The sequence below is a fragment of the Myotis myotis genome, unplaced genomic scaffold, assembly GCF_014108235.1.
Source record: "Myotis myotis isolate mMyoMyo1 unplaced genomic scaffold, mMyoMyo1.p scaffold_m19_p_18, whole genome shotgun sequence".
Classification (NCBI taxonomy): Eukaryota; Metazoa; Chordata; class Mammalia; order Chiroptera; family Vespertilionidae; genus Myotis; species Myotis myotis.
The window spans coordinates 42,864,661-42,879,472 of record NW_023416322.1 but is presented as its reverse complement, the minus strand read 5'-3'; the positions used below and the strand labels follow the sequence as shown (position 1 = coordinate 42,879,472).

The following is a 14,812-nucleotide window of genomic DNA, read 5'->3' as shown; positions in this document are numbered from 1 at the left end:
GAAAGCACATTTTCCCTTCCCTGGGAAGGACAGCACGGTTATCCCAAGGTCAGAGGGCTCCAGTTAACGTGTGCCTGTGGACTCAGTGTTCCGGAGACCCAAAACAAAAACTGTGCTTTAGATAACAGGCTAAGTCTGACCAGGTTCCTCATGCCAGACCCGAGGGCTCTAGGTAATGTGTTTCTGTCAATTCAGGGATCCAGAGACCCAAAACTGTAATTTAGACACAACATGCTGCTTCCGCTTCTGCTTCTGTAAACTGCTTTTTTGCAAACCAGGTTCCTCATTCCAAACCTGGGGATGTAATCAATACCTTTGTGATCTTTGCCTGTATCAGTCTGGTGTTGCGACCATCTTATTAGTATGAGATTTGGGAAAGCAGAATGGCCCCTCATAGTCCCGGATTGCAATCAATGTGACTCTTCAATTCGACTTCTGGAGGCGTCCTTCTGTGATTCGCGGGGTACCTTACAACTACAAGCGAAGAGCTCACAGTTCCATTCCCCATCACATGCCCAGGTTGCGGGCTTAATCCCCATGGGGGGCGTGCAGGGGCAGCCAAGGGATGATTCTTTCTCATCATTGATGTTTCTCTCTCTCCCTTCCTCTCTGAAATTATTTAAAAGAACATATTTTTTAAAAAGGACTGTCCGCCCCACCTAGACTTACTCTTTTTTTTTCCAATCCTCACTTGAGGATGATTTTCCATCGATTTTTTAGAGAGAGAGGAAGGAAGGAGGGAGGCGAGGGGGGAGAGGGAGAAACGTCCATGTGAGAGACACATTGACCGAGGTCGTGGCCTTGACCGGGAATCACACCCGAGGCCCTGAGGTCCACAGGCCGGGCTCTGTCCACTGAGCCATCCCCCCCCCAGGCTGTGACCGCTTCAGTTCCCTGTGGGGCAGCTCCTCCCCAGGCTTCTCCTCTCTGCCTCGCGGGTGCCCCCTGGTGGTCGGGCAGGCTCACTGCTCAGCCCTGTGACCTGCTGGGAAGGTCAGGCCACAGGGAGGTGCCCAGGGCTGAGCCCAGCAGTGAATCCGCAGCCTCCTGGCTGCTCCCCGGATCCTCCCCCCACAGGGCTCCCCGGCTCCTCCCCCCACAGGGCTCCCCGGCCCCTTCCAGGCCTTGGGCTCTCTTGTGAGCACCCCTGAGAGGAGGAGGGAAGCTGGGGCTCCACTGACTCTGCTGCCTTCTTCCCGGACCACAGAGCAGAGGGCCTGGACCTCACCCTGAGGCCACAGTCCCCACCATGAGGTGAAGGTTCGCCCCTGAGAGCTCTGGGTGCGGGTCCCTGGCAGACGGGGCGGGAGAGAAGGCAGACGGGGACGATTACATGGGTTCACCCAGCCCCGCTCACCCGAGGGTTAGACGCCCCCTTTCCCGCCCTGGAGCCAGGGCCCGAGGCCGCCTGGTGACCCCGTGCCCATGGGGGTGGCAGCTGCCGGGGGTCCAGGTGACAGCCCCCTCCCAGGCCCGGAACAGCGGCGACCTGGGTGCGGGGTCACAGGGCCAGGTCACCCGGCTGCTTATGTGACACCCCGAGCGTGACCTGTATCGGTGGGGCCCGTGCTGACTCAGCACACGGATGTGGACGCACAGACAGGGTGCCCTGTGCCGAGGCCGCAGCTACACACAGCACTTTCTTCTGGCAATTTGATGGGACAAATTGTTCTGATTCGTCCTAAGCAAACTCAGTCAGAGGCACAAATTGCATGAATTTTTAAAGGGAAAAAAGAGAGACTATGGACATGCCGGCTGGCACACCCAGAAGAGGCAGTGAGGAGGCAGACAGAGATGTGAGCTGGGAGCCAGCTGGTGTGGCTCAGTGGCTGAGCAGTGACCTAGGAACCAGGAGGTCAGGGTTTGATTCCCGGTCAGGGCACAGGCCCAGGTTGTGGGTGGATCCCCAGGGTGGGGCCTGCAGGAGGCAGCTGGTCAGGGATTCTCTCTCACAATTTTCTTCCACTTCCCTGACAGCACTTCTTAATGAATCACGTGTATGAAACTGATCCCAGTGCTGAGTGTGCCCGCGGGTCAGGGTGGGCCAGGCTCTCACATTTCTGTGTGTGTGTGTGTGTGTGTGTGTGCGTGTTTGTACATATACATACACATATGTACATGTGTACACATGCACCATAGGTAAATGTACATGTGTATATTCACACAGAGATAGTTCTACATGCATAGGCTATTTGTTGGGTTTTTTATATTTACCTTTTGTTTAGTTTTATAATTTTTTTAATTTCTTGTTTATTTTCTAAAATATATTTTTATTGACTTCAGAGAGGAAGGAAGAGGGGGAGAGAGATAGAAACATTAATGATGAGAGAGAATCATTGATCTGCTGCCTCCTACAGGGCCCTACACTGGGGATCAAGCCCGCAACCCAGCCATGTGCCCTGACCTGGAATCAAACCCCGACCTCCTGTTCATAGGTCGATGCTCAACCACTGAGCCACACCAGCCAGGCTTCCAGTGATCTTTAGAGAGAGGAAGGGAGGGGGAGAGACAGAGAGACACACACATCGATTTGTAGAGGGACGTGCCTTTGGAATGGAACCTGGGACCTTCCGTCCACAGGCCGACCCTCTCTCCACCGAGCCAAACCGGCTGGGTGACAGTTTACTTTACCATTTTATTTTTTAGGTTCTAGCGAATAGAGTTTATTGTGGCAGAGCGTGCCACACACGACTGGAGGTGCGGACATTAGTGACATCACTCTGCGTCCTCCATCGGGAACAAGTGTGGCAGGTTCCCACCTGCGTCCGGTTCCCACCATCACCTGCACGGCTTCCTCCCTCTGACCCGTGGACGTTTAACCCGACGGCTTCTGCTGACGCTCTGGTTCCAAACAAAACTGTGCATAAGCTTCTGGGTCCACCTCATCGTCAGTATCATCCAAGAACGGTCACCACCCCGGACACACCTGCTCCATTTTCTTCACAATCTGGAAAAAGAGTCCTTTCTTTCAAGTCACTCTTTTTTGTTTTAATAAATTGTTATCGTTGAAAGTATCACATGTGTCCTTCCCCCCTCCCCCCCCCCCCACCCCCCGCCCTCAGGTCACTCCTGATTGAATCCTGGTCGTCGGGATCAGCTGCAGGGAGAGGAGCACCATCCACTGGACCCAATGGCGGTTCCGTCACAAAACAGTCGGGATCATTCTCAGGTGCTGCTTCTCTCGGATGCTGAGGTGACAGGGCCTCTCCCCCAGTTACTTGACCGGAGCTCTACAAGCGTCAAGAGCATGTGCCTCACGCCTTCACTGCAGGGCGCGTCCAGGACGATGTTTCCAATCCTCTGGATAACCTCGTCCATGTCCGTCCTTCCTTGTGCCTTCCAGGCATCTTCCAAGGCGGGCCCTGTCACTTTCAGGAATTGTACTGCACAAATTAGGTTATCGTCCACAGGGTGAGAAAGGAGGACTTCCAACAACCACCAAAGAAAAGGTGTTTGAGCCTTTCCATGTGCCCCTTCGATCTCCAGCGGAAGATAAAATTCTCCCATAAAGAGCACCAACTTACGGAAACGTTTCCAAGCTGCTTCATCTCTCGTGCCAGCTTGACCTAAAGGCTCATAATCAGTCTTCAATCTTTGAAGGAGCACGGGGAAGAATCTGCCCCTCTGTGAGCGAATGGTCAGGTGACGGGACAGGTAATTACACAGGCGAGCTCCCAGGCAGCAGAACTTCGGCTCGGACGTGGCCTGTTGGTAGATGAGGTCCACCAGTTCTTCCAAAGCCTCGTCCGTGGTGACCCGGCCACTCAGGGTCTCTGCAAACTGCTCCATGTCAGTTTCACAACTGCCAGGCTGCTCTGTCAGACGGTTAAAGAAATCCCAAACGAATACGGACAGAGGGAGACCATCCTCGCAGGGACCTGGAAATTAGAAGAACCTCAAGGGTAGAATTCAGGGCGCTGGCTGTCAGCGTCCTGGGGTCTGGTTTGTTTCAAGAATGTCCCCTTGGAGGGTGGGGAAGGGGCGGCTGGAGGCGGGCTCTGCTCCCAACACAGTGTCTTTAGAGAAGACCAGCCTGTGCTCTGGAGTCTCAGCCTTGTTTCCGACCAGCGATGGGAGCTCAGGGCTGTGACCATAAATAGAAACCCTCCCATTTGTCCCCGTGACCCGTGGGGTGGAGGCTGCACTGAGCTCGGTCCCCGAAGCGCTTAGCAACGCCCTCACCTACCTTGATGGCTCTTCAACCTATTCCTCAGCTCAAAGCAGACGTCGGGGATCTCACACTCAGTCTCAATCTCCAAGGACAGGGCCTCTGGCGTCTCCATCCTCACAGCCTGGCTCCTGGGGGAGCAGAGGTCAGAGCTGCTCAGGGGGCACCCCTCGGCTCCGCACCCCACTCCCCTCGTGCATTCTTCAGCACTCACCTGCTCAGGGCGCCCTCCACGTCCTGCGGGAAACAAAGGCACAGGTGAGTGTGGGAACACCATGCTGATGGGGCTGCTGCTCCCTCCCAGAGGCGCAGGGCAGGCCCGGCCTTGGGTTCGGATGGGATGGGGCTTATACCCTGGTCGGCAGAGCACCTGGATGACTCTGAAAAGCCATCCTGTTCTTTTAAATCTTAGGACACACACACTTATGGGAACAGGGGGTGCGTTTCTTACATGTGAACAGGGGTTGTGTTTTCGTTAAGTTTCCTTCCCAAGCCCTGTGCGAAGTGACTGCGGAGGTGACTGAGCTGTGAGTCCAGCCAGCAGAACCCATGAGCAGGGTCAGGCCCACCCACCAGGAGCCAAAACACCATCTGACCAACAGCATCTCATCGGCTGGGGACTGAGGACAAGAGCTGACGGCTGAGGCCCCCAGGGCTGCACACAGCACCCAGCCCCTTCTCTTTGTAGTCCTGTCCCTGCACCTGGTGGGAGACAGGACTCGATGCTTGTAAGCGCCCTGCCTGCTGGGTGGGCCCCTTCTCAGTAAACGCCTTATAGGACTCATCCCTGCCTTCGTGACTGGACACAGCGACAGGCAGCCCGAGCCCACTCCGGGGTTTCCGGGTAAGAGATGGACACCCCGGGCAGCGATCCCTACTCTGGCCTCTGGGCGATCAGCACAGCAGGACACCTCTCAGCCTCTGACCTGGCGCCCTCAGTGCTGAGGTGCTGGGGACCCTGCGGCTGCTTAGGGGCGTGGGGAGCTGCCCACGCTCCCTCTGGCCTCACCTCCCTCAGAGCGCACCTGACAGAGGCCCCCTGTCACAAAGCCTCTCGGCGATGGGTGGGTGCACGGCACCCAGACTGGGCCCTGAGGTGGCCGCCACAGTGACCCGGGGGCGGAGCAGCCATGAGACATGGTCACCCTGAGGGGCGCCCTCCACTTCCACCCGCCGGACCTGGGACCAGCAGCGGCCAGGGAGGTTCACCTTCCTGAGGCTGGAAGTGAAGCATAGTAGCCTCCATCTCGTATAGAAAACTGCTGTTAAAATTCTCTGCTGCTGTGAGATAATCCCTTGTTCTGTAAGCTCTGTCATTATAAACTCAGTCACTTTAAGACAGTCTGTTATTCTGTAAAACAACTTGTTTTTAGTTCAAATAATAGAAAAAGATCAACTTAACTGTCTGACCTTGCCAACTAGCCACCCAATGGAATAGCCTAAAATAGACTAATCCTGGTAAGAATTGTGCCGTGCACAAACTCATTATGTATTCAAGGTTACAACTGTCTGTAACATTAACTCACAGAGAGCCCTTTGTAATATCTGCAAACAAAGAGGCTCAAAAGGTATAAAGACGGGAAACTTCCTGAATGAGTTGCTCAGAGATTTGGAAAGAGACACCTCCCTCTGGGCCCCACACGGTAAACGACTCCTAGTTAATTGGCTCATTAAGGTCTCTTGTCTTCATTCGATGATTTACCATAAACAGAAGGAGGGCCCATCAGCCCAGGCTCACCATCACTCATGGGGAGGTCCCACTTGGTCCCCGCCATCGCCTGACCTTCAGGATCCTGTGCCCCTGGACACAGGCACGTGGGAGCGGAAACCATTCCCTGAGCCTGTTCGGCCTCCGAACAAACCCCCTCTACCTACAGGGGGGATTTAATTTTTCTTGATCCTCACCCGAGGATAATTTTCCGTTGATTTTTAGAGAGAGTGGTAGAGAGAGGGAGAGACAGAGAGAAACATCAATGTGAGAGAAACACACTGACTGGTTTCCTCCTGCACAAGCCCTGAACACAGCCTGGGCCAGGAAGGAGCCTGCAACTGAGGTACGTGCCCTTGACCAGAATGGAACCCGGGACCCTTCGGTCCTCAGGCTGATGCTCTATCCACTGAGCCACACTGGAGTTTTGAGCCAAATCACAATTTTCTGATTTATATATAGAGCCCTGTAGACCATGGAGCCATCTTGTGCATTTTATCTGTTCAATATTCTAAAAGGAATAGGCTTGGCCCAGCTGGTGTGGCTCAGTACTTGAGCATCAACCTATGAACCAGGAGGTCAGGGTTTGATCCCGTCAGAGCACATGTCCAGGTTGCAGGCCTGATCAATTATTCTCTCTCATCAATAATTCTCTCTCATCATTGATGTTTCTATCTCTCTCTCCCTCTCCCATCCTCTCTCAAATCAAATTTTAAAAAAACAGTTAAAAAATGATAAGTATTAAAAATAAAAGAAATATGTCTTTATTCCCTAGCCCAGTGGTCGGTAAACTGCAGCTCGTGAGCCACATGTGGCTCTTTGGCCCCTTGTGTGTGGCTCTTCCACAAAATACCACGTGCTGGGCGCGCGTGACCAGTGCGATGGAAACTTCGTGGCTCATGACCAGAAGTCGATATTTTGTGGAAGAGCCACACTCAAGGGGCCAAAGAGCCGCATGTGGCTCACGAGCCGCAGTTTGCCAACCACTGCCTTAGCCCGTTTGGCTCAGTGGATAGAGTGTCGGCCTGTGGGCTGAAGGGTCCCAAGTTCAATTCAGGTCAAGGGCACACGCCTTGGTTGCAGCCTTGATCCCTGGCCCAGGGCTGGGGCACCTGTGGAGGCAACCAATCAATTGTCCCTCTCCCATCAATGTTTCTCTCTGTCTCTCCCTCTCCCTTTCACTTTCTCTGAAACCAAATAACAATATCCTCGAATGAGGATTAACAAAATGACTAAATAAGAATAAATCTCCCTTTGAATCCCCCACACTGATGTGCCACCGCTGAGACAGGCAGGCGGTCCTCTGTTCCCACGCCCCGCCCCCCCCCCCAGAGCAGCTCAGGACCCTCCCCCTTGGCGTCCCCCCAGGGCAGAGCCTCACCTGCAGCACCTTGTGGGCGGAGGCCTGGCATCGCTCCTCCAGCTCCCGGATGTGGCTCTCGAGCTGGCGGCTCTGCTGGTCCAGGTCGGCCTCACTGACCCTCAGTCTCTGCAGAGTGCGCTGTTCCTCGCTCTCCAGTCTCCGCAGGTACGACCTCTCCTCCTTCCGCAGGAACCTGTGCAGGTTCTGGAAGCCCGCCTGGATTTTCTGTCTCTGAGCCTCTATCTTCTCCTACAGTCAAGAGAGGACGCTCAGCCCGGCCGGCGGGGCTCAGTGGTTGAGCGTCCACCTGTGACCCAGGAGGTCACATTGGATCCCGGTCAGGACACAGGCCCGGGTTTCAGGCTCCATCCCCAGTGGGGGGCGTGCAGGAGGCAGCCGATCCATGATTCTCTCTCCTCTTGGATGTTTCTATCTCTCCCTTCCTCTCTGACATAAATACAAATATAAAATAAAGTAAAGAAAGTTGGAAACCCAGTGGGGATGGCTCTGGGTAAACAGGCATGTTATTCTGCGGCTCCGACAGGCACTGGCCTCCTGGCCATTTCCTGCTGGAAGGAGGGGGGGAGGGGATGAGTTCTCATCGATGTGGACAAGGAGGGTAATGGCTTTTTCTCCGGGTTCCACCTGCTGCTCTGGTTCAGTGGCACCATCACTGTGCTTCGCCCGATCAGACCCTTTGTCTAAGCACCAGGACAGACAGAGCTTGACACCAAGAAATCCCTGTTCTTTTTCTGTTGTTGTCGTTAATCCTCAGCCCAGAATATTCTTTCCATTGATTGTTAGAGAGAAGGGAGTGGCAGAAAGTAGGGAGGGGAGAGAGAGAGAGAGGAACATCAATGTGAGAGAGACATGCACTATTGCCACCTGCTCACGCCCGACTGGGTGGAGACTGCACCTGAGCCCAGGGGGGTGCCCTCCAGCGGCCAAGGCGAGAGCCCCCCATTCTCACCTTCCACTGGGCTATCTGCTTCGCTGTGAATGCTTTCTGGTTCGTGCATTCCTCTTTCAGTTTCCTCATTTTCCTCACCGCTTCCTGGAGCTTTTCCTGGAGGAAGAAATGGAGTGACCCTTGCTGACCACATCTCCCTTCTCCCTCTGAAGGGAAGAACCTGGATGTCAGTGCCCGGGGCTCTCTCTGTCCCTGTCACCCTGACCCTCCTCTCGGCTAATGGCCAGGATGCCCTGTGCGGGAACCTAGACTGAGCTGATGGAAGGCTCGGCGACACCTGCCTTTCCCCACATGCCCCCGCCCCCTGGCTGTGCGTTTGCCACTGGCCCTCTCACAGGAGAGCCCTCTCTTTTCTCAGCACTCGTACATACCGTTAATTTTTTTTATTTTTAAAAATCTATACTAATAAAAGGGTAATATGCAAATTGGTCACAATGCCAGAGTCATGACTGGATATGCTAATGAGTTGTGACCTGATATGCTAACTAGTCCCAAACAGTATGCAAATTGACCATCTCGCCAACACAATAATAAGAGATGATATGCTAATTAGCCTTGATATGCAAATTGGTCGTGACCAGTATGCAAATTGACCATCCCTCCTACACACTAGATGGCCTGCAGGGGAGGGCAATTGGGGGCGATCAGGCCTGCAGGGAAGGGCAACTGGGGGCAACCAGGTCTGCAGGGGAAGGCCATTTGGGGCAATCGGGCCAGCAGGGGAGGGTAATTGGGGGTGACTGGGCCGGCAGGGGAACACTTAGGCATCAATCTGGCTGGCAGAGAAGTGGTTAGGGGGTGATCAGGCCGCCAGGCAGGCGAGTGGTTGGGAGCCAGCAGTCCTGGATTGTGAGAGGAATGTGACTGCCCGTTTAGGCCCCATCCCTGGAGCAGTCAGACATCCCTTAAGGGTTCCCAGATTAGAGAGGATGCAGGCACGGCTGAGAGAAACCCCATTCCCAATGCATAGATTTTGTGCACTGGGCCTCTAGTATGCATATATTGTTATTATTTTCAGAGAGGGAGAGAGAGAAACATCATTGATGAGAGAGAATCATGGATCAGCTGCCTCCTGATCACCCTTTACTAGGGAGCGAGCCACAACCTGGACGTGTGCCCGACCGAGAATCCAACAGGAACCTCCAGGTTCATAGGACGATGCTCAACCACTGAGCCACGCTGGCCGGGATGCATGGTTAGTGTTTAGGCTCCTTCAGGACTCACTTCTGGGAGGGCTCCCCAGGACCACCCACACCCGGGGTCCCCCTTCCCACTCCCCAGGCCATGGAGGCCGGGCAGTCCTTCCCCTGGTGCATCTTCCGTACTGGACAGGAGGCTGCCCATGAGGTGGCGTCCTGGTCCCTGTGCTTTCACTCCCCCAGGCGCCCCTGCACACGCACCATCTCATTACATTGACCCGAGAGGCAACAAAACGTGCAGGTGCGGCCCTGGCTGGTTGGGCTCAGTGGCTAGAGGCTCAGCCTGAGGCCTAATGGGACCCGGGTTGATTCCGGTCAAAGGCATGAACCTCGGCTGCTGTTTCCTGGCCCTGGTTGCGGCGCCTGCAGGAGGCAACCAATCCATGTCTCTCTGAGATCAATGTTCTCTCTCTATCCCCCTCCCTTCCACTCTCTCTAAAAATCAGTGGGGAAATATCCTCAGGTGAGGATTATCAAACAAAACAACACACCACTCGTGTGCATTTGAGCGCATGGGGCGCTGGAGCTGGGACCAGTTCATCACGCAGCCGGGACCTGGATGAGTCTGACCGTCCGGGGAAGGTGGAGCTGGACAACCAGGACTTGACAAAGGGAGGACCCACCCTCAACCTTCCCGCCCCCCCCTTACCCCCCCACCCCCACCCTACCTCCCCGCTGGAAGAAAGGACCACACGAGGAAAGCTAGAATTCAGGGTCCCAACCTTGGCCTCCAGGCTGGATGATGGGGGTATTGGCACCCGAGAGGTCACTGGGCTGGATGAGGGGGTCTCGGGCGCACGAGGGGTCACTCACTCTGTAGCTGGGTCCTGCGTCCTCCACAAGCGCCGTGTTGTGGCCCTTGTGCCGCCCATCGCGCTCGCAGCGCCAGCAGATGAGCTGGCCCTCGTTCTCGCAGAAGAGGTGCAGCCGCTCCCCGTGCTCCTGGCAGGACAGCTCCTGCTCCTGCTCCTGGAGGGCGGCGATGAGGCTGCCCAGCTGCTTGATGGGCCGCAGGCTGTCTCTCTGGAAGGGAGCCCGGCACTGGGGGCAGGGGAAGGTCTCCCTGTGTTGCTGGCTCTGTGAGGAGGAGCTCAGGCCCATGACCTGCAGGAGGCAGGCCTGGCAGTAGCTGTGGCCACAGCTGATGCTCACGGGCTCAGCCATCAGGTGCAGGCAGATGGAGCAGGTGGCCTCCTCCTGCATCTTCTTGCTGACGGAGGCCGACGCCATGCCTCTGCCGGAAGCTGCAATGCCGGACCCAGAGGCTCCACAGCAGAGGCAGCACACCCACCCCGGCTTCCTGTGGGCGCCCGGCTGCCAGGCCCCACGGGCCTGGAGGTCTTATCTGGAGGAAAGAAAGGTCTGCAATGTGAACGCTGCAGAGAGTGCAGCTGTGCTGTGGACGAGGGTGGGGACCCCAATTCCATTGACTAAAAAGAAACAGAATTTAACATGCAGATGCAGCCTCACCTGAGGATGTTTTTCCATTGATTTTTAGAGAGAGTGGTAGGGACGGGGGAGACAGAAGGAGACACACATCCATTGGTTGCCTCCCACATGCACTCCGACCAGGGCCAGAGATGGAACCCGCACCCAGGTACGTGCCCTTGAGCGCAATCCAACCCAGGACCCTTCAGTCCGCAGGCCAATGCTCTCTCCACTGAGCCGCACCGGGCAGGACTGGTTACATTTCCATTGCTTCATGGCCACCGGGGGCTGCAGGAAGCCCCAATAGAGACCATCCATCAGGAGGAAGCTGGTGTTGGAGCCCAGACACAGGGAGGGCGAGGGCAAGGCAGGATGCCCCCAGGGACCCAGTGAGGGTCCGGGGGACTCTCCCACCTGAGGAACATGAGGAATAATCGGAATAACTGGTTCCAGGACCGTTTCTTTGCAACTTAAGGAACTGGGTGGTTCAGGAAGATTCCACTGAAGCAGAGACTGTGGACCAGCTGAGCCTCTGCACCCCCAGCCTTTCTCCCCGACGGCCCCCCACAGAGAACAAAGGCTGGGCAGTGGGCTCAGTAGTTAGAGCATCCACTGCACACTGACATGTCATGGGTTCCATTCCCAAGGTCTCTCTCTCTCGCGCGCGCTCTCTCTCTCTCTCTCTCTCTCCCCACCCCTCTCCTGCCGCCCTCCCTTCCTTTCTCTGGAAGAAACAATAGAAAAAATCTCCTCCAGGGAAACCCACCCAGGATGGCCCCGAAGTAAACAAGGCACCTGAGACCCAGTGAGTCCTTCCACGCCTCCCTCCCCTGAGAGGCGCCCGGCCGGCTGGCTCAGTGGTTTAGCGTCAGCCTATGGACCAGGAGGTCAGGGTTCTGAGAAGGCTAAAAAGGGCTAATTCCAATGTAACCCTGATATTAGGGGTGGTGTTGAGGAGCTAGCAATCTGAATCTGTGCCAGCAAGCACAGTGTATATTCTTGATAAGTCACTATCTCTTTCCTAGAAACTGGTGTTGCAGAACCGGTTATCTAAATACAGAGGCCATAAAACTGTGAACAGCACCTTCCCCAGAGCGGGGGAGGAGGGGTTATTAATGCTGGTGCCAGGCCAGACCACCAGACATGGCCCGGAGAGTCCAAACACCTGGGGGCCTTCTTGGAAAGCCTGTGGAAAAGGACCAGAAGCATAATCCATATTTGGGGGACAAAGACCCCAGAGAGATATAAAAGAGAAGCCCACTACATGTTACTGTACTCAGATGGGAAAGTTATTCCCTGAGTCCGCGGCGTAAATAAACAGTGCCACTCCTTTTCTCTAAAAGCGTTGCTTGGTTTTTCTCTGGTCTTCTGCAACAGTTCCATTCCTGGTCAGGACACATACCTGGCTTGTGGGCTCGAACCCCAGTGGCGGGCGTGCAGGGGAAACATCATGGATGTTTCTCTTTCTCCCTCTCCCTTCCTCTCTGAAATCAATACAAATATTTTTTTTAAAAAAGAAAGACCTGGGCTGGGCAGAGAGGGCGGGTCCTGGAGGCCAAGTCAGGTGACCTCTCTCCTTCAGCCAGGACTGTCTCCCAGGAGAAGTTCCAGGCACCTGGAACCCTGGGGGACGAGGGGCGGGGGAACAAATGGGAAGACAAGACCCCAAGGTCCTCCAGGGAGGACCCAGGAACCAGAGAGCGAAGGAGGGACCCTGGGACCCTGGCCAAGGGCTGCAGCTCCTGGAGAGCCAGGCCTGCCCTCCTGGGGGCTGAGGGAGGCGGGCAGGTTGCAGATCAACCTTCCTGGTGTGGACGAAAGGGGCCACACGCTGACCTGTCAAGCTCAGGGAAGGCCTGTGTGGCAGCCTAGCAGACTCAGAGACCTAAAATAACCACAAAGGATGGTCTGAAATTAAACTTTAACTAAAAGCAGTGATGGTGGGCAGCTACGTCCTAAGCCGATATCTTCACTGACAAGGTCAACCTTTACTGTAACTTAGCCTGTCTGTCTTTTTGCATCTATGATAACATACCCTTGAAATGTCTGGGTAACCTGTAACTTCCCTTTTTCTGGAGCCCCTGGGGCACAGCCAAATGTGCTGGGCACCAGGACAGATACTACAAATTCCTTCATTATCATGTTAATTGTTCCTGCACCCACCTAAGTATGTGTCCATCATTTTACTTTTTATCCAATCCCAGGGGTTTCCTGCTTTGCTTTATCCCTCCTCCTTAATCTATCACCAATGGATTTCATGTAACTCACCTATGTCCCTCCTCTGATTTCAATGTATAAATACAGATGTAACCCGCCATTCTCTGGAGCACTATCTCAATTCGTTGAGGTTCTGCTTCCCGGCGTATGTCGACAGTTTGGCTCAAATAAACTCACAAAAATTCTTTACAGGTTTCAATGTTTTTTTTTACGTTAACACTGGGAACTGACAATGGAGGGAACACAACCAGGAATTCCCAGAAACCACTGGACCCCTCTTCCTCTAGAGCCAGGGCAGCCTCCGGAACCACAGAGAGTTTCTGCTCAGAGTCCCTTCCTGGGCGGGTGATTTCCCGGAGGAAACACACTGGGGTCCTCTGTGGCTGGGCTGTGTCCCCAGGACAGGACCTGCCTTCCAGGGGCCCTGGGGGCCTGTCCCGGCCTCCACTCTCCCCACCTCGCACCCAGATCTCCTGAGGTTGGAACAGCTTGGACTTTGGTGGAAGCGAAAGTGGCTTCGGGGAAGGTCTGTGGGGCGGGGGCCTGGAGGGACAGAGACCAGAGGCCCTGGTGTCTGAAACACGCCCCTCCCTACAGCCCGGGCCCCCCACCGCACCCCTTCCTGTCCTCACACCGGGTGTCATCTCCCTCCCTGGGAGACCCGCCCGGACCCTCCCCAGTACCTGGGCCACCACCGATGCCACACACTCGCTGGGCTGGAGGGAGTCCCTTGGAGCATCCACTTCCCAGGTCCTGAGCGGGACTCACATAGAAATGAAACTGCCTGTCGTGAGGGGCGGGGCGCTGTTGGATTTGGATTAGGGCCAGGAAATGGCCCTAAGGGTTTACAGGTGACTGGGCTGGGCCTGGCAGGGCGGGGAGAGGTGGGAAGAAGTCCTTCTTCTACAGCCACAGGAAAGGGGACAAGTCCTCACGGGGCCTGGGCTCTGGGCCAGCAGGAGCGTCTGAGGTCGGGGAGGGGCACCGCCCACAGGCCCGACTGCAGCTCTTCCTGCCGTGGCCACCGACCAACCCCCTCAGGGACCTTCAGCTTCTGGGTGGATGTTATTTTATTTTTTTGCTATTTTTTAAGTCCCTATTCTCTCATCACTGCTCTGAAGGGGGCGGTGGAAAGGGCTGGTGAGCTCCGTCCTCATTCTCCCCCTCAGTGTTGCTCTGCAGGGTCAGACACTGGTCAGCATCACCACCAGTCAGCACCCAGCTGGGAGCCGGGAGCCACGGGAGGCCCCAGCCACCGTAGTGATGGGGAAAATAAGACATTCTTGGGGAGCGAGCAATCTGAGTCTGTGCCAGTAACCCAACGTACGTTCTCAATAGCCTAAGATTAAACCAGTGCCCCTTTCTCCACAACCTGGTCTTTCAAGACAAGACCAGTTTACCTAAACACGCACAAACCATGAACCATATACAACCCCCGGAGGGGCTATCAGCTCTGGCGCCAGGCCAGGCCTTTGGATGAGGTCTCCTGGCCCCCATCCCAACAGACCGGGCTTTTGGCCAAGCCTGTGAAAGGTCCAGATGTCCCATCCATATTTGGAGGACAAAGAAACCAAAGGGTATAAAGGGAGAGCGTCCTCCATATTGGTTTGCTCAGGATTTGGAGAGAAGCAGTCTCCCCTGATTCCTGTACTAGCGCATGTGAAACGTCTGAAAATAAAGGTTTTCTTCCTGTGTCTCCAAGGACTCCTGTGTATTCTTCAGTCGCCTGGCAAATTCTGTAACAGTGGGGTTGGCACTT

General features: G+C 55.2%; 1 protein-coding gene across 1 annotated transcript; it reads right to left on the bottom strand.

The window, feature by feature from the left end:
- Positions 1 to 3,057: 3,057 nt before the first annotated feature.
- Positions 3,058 to 13,855, bottom strand: LOC118673011 (E3 ubiquitin-protein ligase TRIM38-like). Its single transcript, XM_036343357.1, has 7 exons — positions 13,737 to 13,855; positions 10,222 to 10,753; positions 8,210 to 8,305; positions 7,258 to 7,488; positions 4,383 to 4,405; positions 4,187 to 4,299; positions 3,058 to 3,878 (listed from the first exon to the last, which is right to left on the bottom strand). The coding sequence occupies exons 2-7, from the start codon at positions 10,636 to 10,638 to the stop codon at positions 3,166 to 3,168; spliced, it is 1,593 nt and encodes a 530-aa protein (XP_036199250.1). The 5' UTR covers positions 10,639 to 10,753; positions 13,737 to 13,855; the 3' UTR covers positions 3,058 to 3,165.
- Between the last annotated feature and the right edge of the window lie 957 nt (positions 13,856 to 14,812).

What these genes read in the sequence shown, in the direction of transcription:
- LOC118673011 (XM_036343357.1), bottom strand. Translation starts at nt 10,638, where the DNA reads ATGGCGTCGGCCTCCGTCAGCAAGAAGATGCAGGAGGAGGCCACCTGC. An exon ending in CCGCCCACAAGGTGCTGCAG is followed by an intron (nt 4,406 to 7,257) that starts GTGAGGCTCTGC and finishes TGTTTCCCGCAG; the next exon opens with GACGTGGAGGGCGCCCTGAG. An exon ending in GTGGAGGGCGCCCTGAGCAG is followed by an intron (nt 4,300 to 4,382) that starts GTGAGTGCTGAA and finishes CTGCTCCCCCAG; the next exon opens with GAGCCAGGCTGTGAGGATGG.